An 8,819-nucleotide genomic window follows, 5' to 3' on the forward strand; every position below is an offset into this window, starting at 1 on the left:
TGGCGAATAATTAACGAAATTTTCCTAGTGAAACTGGGGCAGAAAATTTCGTTCGTTTGTTTGTTTTCTCCCGCAGGTCTAACCTCGAGCCACACGGATCGAAATGACCCACGAGATGAGTCTCAACTCAGAATCAAAGAAGAAAAAAAAAGAAGATGTCCCGAGATATCGGAGTAAATGGAAGGCAGATTGACTCCAACATTTGATTAAGGTCCTGAACCCTGCCAATCGCGTCTCACTCAGTATCCCAGAGATTAAACAAGTCGCCGCAACTCGCAAGCATCAAGATTCAGATCGGAGTCTACAAGCAGAATCAGCTAAGACCCAAGATCAAGTCGCAAAAGAATCATAGATAGGAATCTTGTAACTAGCAGTTGACATGCATATAAGTGTTTAGTTCAGTTTCAATTTTTCTTTTGTAATAAGGCGGTCAGTAAAGCAGCGGTGACAATAGCAACAGCAGTAACAGCAAGCATTGCAATCCCATGGTAGTCCCAGCTACCAAAATTTTCCCGAACTACATTGACCTGATTCCTGTTTAACCCAGGATATGTAGGAAATCTTTGAAGCAAGATTCGGTCAGATCTTTCAAAAAAAAAACATGCTTCACACGGAGTAGTCCATAGGCAAAAATCGCTCATACACGCTCACTTTATCTTTGCACGAAAACTCTTTGTGTTTCCGAACAAAGAGGGGCAGCTGTGAGCACGTGATTTTTCTTTCGCGCGACAATCGCTCCAAAAGAAATAAAAAATAATAACAATTGGTCCCGTTGTACAATTTTTGGATTTTTACATGGCACTTTGTTAATTAATTATGAGTTTTGCCCATTTTTATTTTTATTAAAACAAAATACAAAAAATGTGTGTGTCATGCATAATTTGAACCGTAATCCGGTTGTTAAATAGAAAATCATAAATAGGCATCTTTGTCCGTGATTTTGTTTTTGTTTGATTTTACCTGTTTTGAAATATTTTAATGTGTGTGCAAATAATTGTATTAAGTGTTTATTTAATTTTAATTTGATTTTACTTAGGTTTGTTTTTAAAATAAAGAAGAAAAGAAAATAATAAAAAAAAAATCCTTTTTCCGGAATTGGGCCAATTTTAAATAAATTGGCCCAAACAAACTAAGCCCAAAACCCAGGCCTGCCCGGTCCGTGACCAGCCTACTCCGAGAACATACAAACGACGTCGTTTTAATCCAGGCTGATCTAAGCCGTTGATCTCTGAAAGATCAACGGCCAAGATCTCTCACCCCGAACCCACTAACAGACCCGACCCGTCTCACCCGGACCGACCCCAACCCTTTACCCTTGAAACGACGCCGTTCTCTGTTAGTCGAAGGATCCTGGCCCTTCATCACATCTCATCCAACGGCCAGGATCCACCTACCCACTAACTATATAAGCTCGTAACCTTACCCTGCCCCCTATCCGAACCCCAGCCTTCATCGTCTTCACAAGAACCCCAAACCCTAGAGCCGCCTCTGTACCCCTTCACCATGAAAGCCGGCGGCATGAACGCCGATGACCTTCACCTTAACACCCTAAAACCACCTTGACACCCTGAACATGGATCTGTAGTCCGTTTAGTTCGAATCATCCTCTAGGTCCTCGAATCTTCATTTGAAGATTCGAGCAAAACTCGATCTACACCGATCTGCCTTAGATTCATACAAGACAACCCCAGGACCCCCCTCGTGACCAAACCATGCTTGGTTTGGTCCGAATCTAACCCTGGAAGCCCAAGTTCCAAATCTACCTTCCACAAAACCTAAAAAACCCCAAGCCTGGTCCGTACCTGTTAAGCCAAGAGGTTAGGGCCTAATGGACCTTAATCGAAGTGTTTCTCATCTGAGAAACACTTCGATTAAAGTCCGTTCAGCCTTAAGAAAGGTCTGTTCGAATCCAAGTTAAGATTTTTTGATTTTTCGGGTTTTAAGGTGAGTTTGCTTTCTTTTCTTTATTTGTTTTAGTCCATGTGATTGTTCTAAAAGCTGTTCATGTTTGGTGAAATCTGTTGTTTGAGTTTTATTAACTGTATCCTGTCCACCTTGCCCGAGCCTTTGTGTTTGATTGTTTCTTTCTTCTACTTGTTACTGATAATGTGTATATGTGTATGTGCTGTGCGAATAATTGAGCTTCAAATTTGAACTGATTAACTGATTCCTCGAGTACAATTCTGCTTAGTCAGTATAATTCAAATCATGTGCTTGATACTTTTAAATGTCTGATTTTGGCTACGATTGTACCTGTTATGATTAATATAGTCGAGTCGACATATGTCGTCAATTAGTTTTAACTATCTGAACAATAACAAATTGACCTGCTGCAGTTAAACATTGCCTGAATCAATTAAGAACTGAGTCTAGTGCTTATAATTGTTAATTTGAATCAGAAATGTAAAATCAATGTTTTGTTTAGTTACAGTTTTGAAATTGGAGGGCATGTGCACTTGTGCACAACATGTGCATTTGTGAACAGCCTGTGCCCTGCCTAAGGGCTTTTTGAATTAAATAGTTTGACAGCATATGCTGTCAGACTACATCCTGCTGCCCACACCCTACTTTAGTTTCAGAAATAATAAACATTACTAAAGGTAAGCCTGCCAAGGGAATATCATGGGGTTTTGTTTATACTTAATTAGCTAAGTGGAAACTGAAAAGGGGCAGCACATGGGAGGGTATTCTGATGGTCTAAACAGGCTGTTAAAGGGATGACTTTAGGCTTATAAAAGAGGAGGACTTCCATCAGTTTTAGAAAGAGAGATAGGAGGGAGGACATCTGATTAGAGAGACAGACATAGGGGATTCAGACTGAATCATTGAGGGTTGAAGTTCTGAGAAATAGAGACACACACAAAGACAGACATTGATAAGAACAGAGTGAATTGAGAGGGAACACTTTTAGAAGAGTGAAGTTCTGAAAACAGAAAACTGGAAAAGAACTTTGTCTGATTAACTCAGACAGACAAAACTAGAAATTGCATTCTTCTCCTGCTGTCTTGATTTCACTAGCCTTGATCTGTTTGTTCAACACTGATTTCTTCTAAATCCAATTGAGTCTGCTGGTTGTCTGTTGGTTTACTCTGGAACTTGGTCTAGTTGTTTTCTTAATTCTACTTGCCTCGTTTGTTGCTGCTGCTGCTGTTCTGCTTTCTGCTGCTGCTGACCCCTTTGCTTCCACTTCTTCTTTGCATTTCAGTATTCAGTATTCAGGTACACATTTCAAGTCCCATGTTGGTGTAAACTGTAACAGTTCGAAAGCATGAAATGAAAGGAGTTTGAAGAAGTTTAAATGTCTGTTTGTAATGCTCATGGTCTATTGATTTCTTTGTATAAATTGATTAGTGTGTAATTCAATAGCAAAAAAATCTAGTTAGTTAATACTTAACTGAGTTTTAGCCTCTTGTATCTTAGTTTATAGTTGTTTGTTGATATGAGTTAAGTAATGGTACAGTACGTAGAATGTACAAATATTTGACATAGTGACTGACCGGATTCCTGTTTAGCTATAATGATATGCATAGGATAGAATACTTCCACCTTACACAATGATGTTCTGTTTTATTTTAGTTTCTTTCATCAGGACCCGCTAGGCAGTATATAGGAGCACGTTCGAACCCCCAGTGGTAATAATGCCTAGTGGGTTAATTCCCTTAATCTAGCCTAAATGAGTCTAGTTTGAATTCAATTCAAGAGATGTTTTGGATATAAGCATAGCATTTTGTCATGTAATTTCTTTGTCAAATTAGAACATTTCTCATAAAGTATGACGTTTTTTTTACTTTATAAATAATTAATCAGAAATTGATAAGAATTAGGCCCAAAGCATATACTTGAATTGACATGTATCTTCCTTCTTCTATTTTAGACTGAACATAGTAAAGATGTAGTCACTGCAGGTTTATCCTTTTAAATAAAATGAGACGAGCCTCGACAAACAAAATGCACAAGCTGCGGGGCCCTCTAAATGTATATATTAAAATACTTAGAATTCGGGACAAGCCGTTTAGCGAATTTTACGGCCTTCCCAAAATAACAATACGCTAGTTGCTTTAGGCGCGCCTTTAATGATTTAACCTTCTTAAACACGGGTGCACATTGATGTGACCCAAATTCAAATCTCAACGGAGTCGAAATGTGTTAACAACTACGGGTGCATTGATTGTGACGTGGTTCGAGATGCATTTTCACGACGTTGCAATTCTATAAAAATAAATGATAATAATAAAAGCGGTTTAAACTTAATAAAAGCACATAAGTCACAACATGTATTTAAATCAGATATTTAGCCATTATAACAATTTAAGCGACCGTGCTAGAACCACGGGATTCGAGGGTGCCTAACACCTTCCCTCGGGTCAACAGAATTCCTTACTTAGAATTTCTGGTTCGCAGACTTCATTTGGAAAAGTCGAAAATTTCCTCGATTTGGGATTCAAGATAAACCGGTGACTTGGGACACCAAAAGCCAAACCTTTCCCAAGTGGCGACTCTGAATTAAATAAATAATCCCATTTCGAATATTGTCATTTAAATTGAAAAAACTCCCCACGCGCATTCTACCCTTCGGGGCGGGGCGCGCAAAAAGGAGGTGTGACAGGTGCAGATTTAGGTGATGGTGGAGGTGGAGACTTATAATAATGAGATGATGGAGACTTAGTTGGTGGTGGCGGAGATTTGTAAATGTATGTTCGGGTTGGGGGAGGTGGTGACTTATAAACATATGCTGGTGATGGAGGAGGTGGTGACTTATAAATATAAGTTGGTGATGAAGGTGGAGGAGATTTGTAGTAGTATGGAGCAGGTGTAGGCTTAGGTTTTATGCATTTCGCATAAGGTGTCTTAGAGCCATAAGCGAATGGTTTTGCATAAAGTACAACTTCATAATAGTTCTTTGACTTCACTTTTAGGTTAGCACCATTTACTCCCCAATGGAGGTTTGTAGGAATGTCACAATTTGAATTTTTTGGAGCACTGTGGAGTTTAGCCTTGCAAGCCTTTGCTCCATATTTGCCATATTCAAATCCTTTAACAGTAATGCTGAATTTGCCGTTGATCTTTGTGGTACCATAACTCACAATTTTCTTGTCACCAGCCTTGCAAGTTATTTCAACAACAGCACCTAAATATTTAAAAAAAGAAATAATATATTAAGTAACACTAAAATAATTGAGCTGCTAACATATGTCCCAATCTTACTTTTCCCACTTCATGCAAGAACCAAATTTGTCTTATTCATAATATAAAGCTAACTTTTCGATCACATGACAAAAACTTATATTTTTCTAATTTTATTATTCTTATACTAATAATTAAGGAAACACATTGCCAGATAATATGCGCGATTTGTCTGCCAACACAAACTTTCGTCGGCTTCACGTGAGATAATCACACCCTCAGAATAAATACTTCAATACCAAACAAGAACTACCTTCATTTTCAATATTTTACGAATCACTAACTTGTAAATTTTTTTTACATTTTAAATCTTAATTTTCAACGGAAATTTAGTGAAGGTGGCGTACACAAAACTTTAATTGCACATTTCGACATCAGTAAAATATGATGAATCTTATATCCAAATTAAAACGAAACATTTATGAATTCCTATAAGAGCTTAACAAATAAAGCAACAAAAAAAAAATATAGTGTTAAATAAAAATGTTGATGATAAATTAAAAGAAATTAAAGAAAGTGGGTGTGGCATAAAGATTATTGTACCTTTCAGGTGTTTCTTGCCATGAGACTTTTCTGGATATTTTGAATCATAGCATCTAAAACAGTATACCTTTCCGACAACCTCGACCACCATATAATGATGTGGAGGATAGTAATGAGTAGGTGGTGGTGGTGAAGTGTAGTAGTATGGTGGGAGAGGCGACTTCTTTGGTGGTGGTGGGGAGGTGTAGTAATATGGAGTTGGAGGTGACTTTACTGGTGGTGGCGGAGAAGAGTAGTAATATGGTGGAGGAGGTGATTTCTTGGGTGGTGGTGGTGAGGAATAGTAATATGGTTGAGGAGGAGTAGTAACAATTTTAGTTTTAATTTTAATCTTGAAGTTTTTAAAGGACTTTGGAAGAAGACCCTTGAAAAATAGCATTTTATCATTTTAGTATTTTTTCCAGTAATTCCTAGATTATTATTCCTCTCTCAATGTGAATAAAATAATATCACAAATATTGTGTAACTAATCTCGAAATTGCTAATATCGAATTCAAAATACAACCAAATGCGAAATAAAATAATCACATATTTTATTCTGAAATTGTTATCCCTTATCCCAACTCAAGCAGTGCATAGCATCTTCCTTCGCGTCTCCATGTCATAATCAATTTGAATGCCAACAGATAAGTTTATCACTGGTTTATAAAAATATTAAATGGACATATCTATATCTGAATGTAAAATTCATTATAAGCTAAAATCCAAATATTATAACAATTAATATAAGATAATTGTAATTATTTACCTCGCCTAACTAGTATACTAGGCTTCTCAAACACTCCCTTTGTTAAATGTAACACGTCCTTTTATTAATTGTGATTAATGAGCTATTCGTATCATTCACAAATGGCTCTAGTTTTGATTTATGTTTGATATTGCAACCTATATCTCTCAACAAAAATTTAAAGAATAAATTAGTGAAATTATATTGGTCGCGCTTCGCGATTATAAAAAGGATCACTTAGTTTTTTTTAAATGACTTTAATCGAGATAGAATATGTTAGTTTTTTCATGTATACAAATATAAAATTTAGTTATTTTATGAGATCATAAATATAATTATTTCTGTTAGAATTAGAGCATACATGATTGCATTTTTTATTATTGTATTTTTCGAAGAGAAAAATATCTAATGGGTGTTTTCTTGGTTTTAATACACTATATTTTAATTTTAATTATATTCTAGATACACAAATGTAGGAGTATTTGATTTCTATTAATTTCATTAGATAGTGAAACTTCAGTTTCCCTAAAATTCTCTTTTCAAATTAAAAGAAACACTGAAAAAATGTAAAGAAGCTAAAAAAACAAAATAATAATAAATAATCTCATATTCCATAAAAGTAATGGACATTACTCCTCTATCCTTTATTATGTTTTCTGTTTTTCGTTTTTCTCCCTTTTTTTTTTTACGGTTAATTCCTATGTTATTTTTCTCCTCTAAACTCTATTTCCCTCCTCTTTCCTACTATTACTTAACCAAATTTTTTTAGTATTGATCGTGAAATTAGACACAAATTCTTCAAGTTCTGAAAATAAAATTCACATATTTAGAAACTACATAAAAAATATTATAAGTTATAATAATTTATAATTCAAAATACTTATAAAATATCTAAGAAAAATATGTTGTCACGACCTAAATTTTCCTCCATATGATATCGTGATGACATCTAGTCTTAGGGACTAGGTAAGCCTATTAACTGAATTAATAACAATATTTCACTAACATCTGACAAATTTGAAATAGAATTCTCCATACAAATTTACAATTCCAAAACCGGTAGTACAAGTCATAAGATCTACTGAGTTTGCTAGAAAACCACTAAATACAACTGTTTCGAAATAAGGATAAATAGTGTAAATACAACATCAGAATGTGACTCCGAAGCTTGCGAACGCAACAATAGATTTACCTGGAGTCTCCACAGCAAGATCCGTACAACTAGCTAGCAATCGATTGACTCCAAAATATCTAGATTTGCACAAAAGAGTGCAGAAGCATAGTATAAGTACACCACAACAGTACCCAGTAAGTATCAAGACTAAGCTCAGTGGAGTAGTGACGAGGGACAATCAAGACACCTACTGGACTAGATAACCTGGACAAATTTAAGTGTAGAACTAAGAAGGTACGATATCTCTACGAAACTACGCATAATGGCAATATTAATACAGTGCTTGCAATAAGAAATAAATGCAACCATTAGCAGCGGAACAAAACAAATAATAGCACAATATAGTAAGCTAAACACGGTCTAAATCTGATGAAATCTAAAGAACGAAGGGCAAGGAACATCTCGACAAGAATAATCGCTTTCACACCAGGTGTGAGCACGTGATTTTTGCCCTATATGAATTACTCCCATAAATTCAAAATAAAATAATTTTTTCATTGTTTGCAATTTTGTGGTATTTTCTGTTATTATTTGCATATTGTCTGTGCATGTTAATTTTGTTTAATTAATGAAAAATACAAAAATACGTGGCATATGCATTTAGGATTTAATTCTACATTTTAAGATTAATTAGCAAATTAGTTGTTTATAAAAATGGAAAAATTACAAAAAAATAGTTTAATTTGCACTTTTGATTTTAATTTTGAATTTTGAGTAGTTTTCTTTTTATTTGTTTTCTTTATTAATTGTGGTAATTATTATTTAGGTTTAATTAGTGTTTTTGATAAGTTAATTAGGTTTTAGGATTTAATTTAGATTTAAATTTAACTTTGAAAAAAAAAGAGGAAGAAAAAGAGTTTTTGGAAAAATTGATTTGAAATAGGAAATAAAAGAAGAAGAGAGTTAGTTTGAGCCAAAATTCAAAATTTGCCCAAAGCCCAAACCAATTTTTCCTTAAATCCGGTCCAAAACCCGTGTCCCCAACCCGGTCCATCTTACTTAAAACCAAACAACTCCGTTTCCTTGGCCCTTGATCTGAGCCGTTGATCCCTGTAAATCCAACGGCTCAAAACTGATCCCTTCCCCCATATAAATCTGTCTGAAGACCTTACCCCCTCCTACTCTCGCCCCCTCACTCTTCGTCTCCTTCATAGACGACTGAAACAAACCCTAGAAGCCGCCCTCTTTTCC

At 35.4% G+C, this 8,819-nt stretch overlaps 1 protein-coding gene across 1 annotated transcript; it reads right to left on the reverse strand.

Moving 5' to 3' along the window:
* Positions 1-4,565: 4,565 nt before the first annotated feature.
* LOC104223098 (extensin-like) lies at positions 4,566-6,106 on the reverse strand. Its single transcript, XM_009774454.2, has 2 exons — positions 5,728-6,106; positions 4,566-5,128 (listed from the first exon to the last, which is right to left on the reverse strand). The coding sequence occupies exons 1-2, from the start codon at positions 6,104-6,106 to the stop codon at positions 4,566-4,568; spliced, it is 942 nt and encodes a 313-aa protein (XP_009772756.2).
* Positions 6,107-8,819: the final 2,713 nt, after the last annotated feature.

This window comes from Nicotiana sylvestris, chromosome 2, assembly GCF_000393655.2.
Source record: "Nicotiana sylvestris chromosome 2, ASM39365v2, whole genome shotgun sequence".
Classification (NCBI taxonomy): domain Eukaryota; kingdom Viridiplantae; phylum Streptophyta; class Magnoliopsida; order Solanales; family Solanaceae; genus Nicotiana; species Nicotiana sylvestris.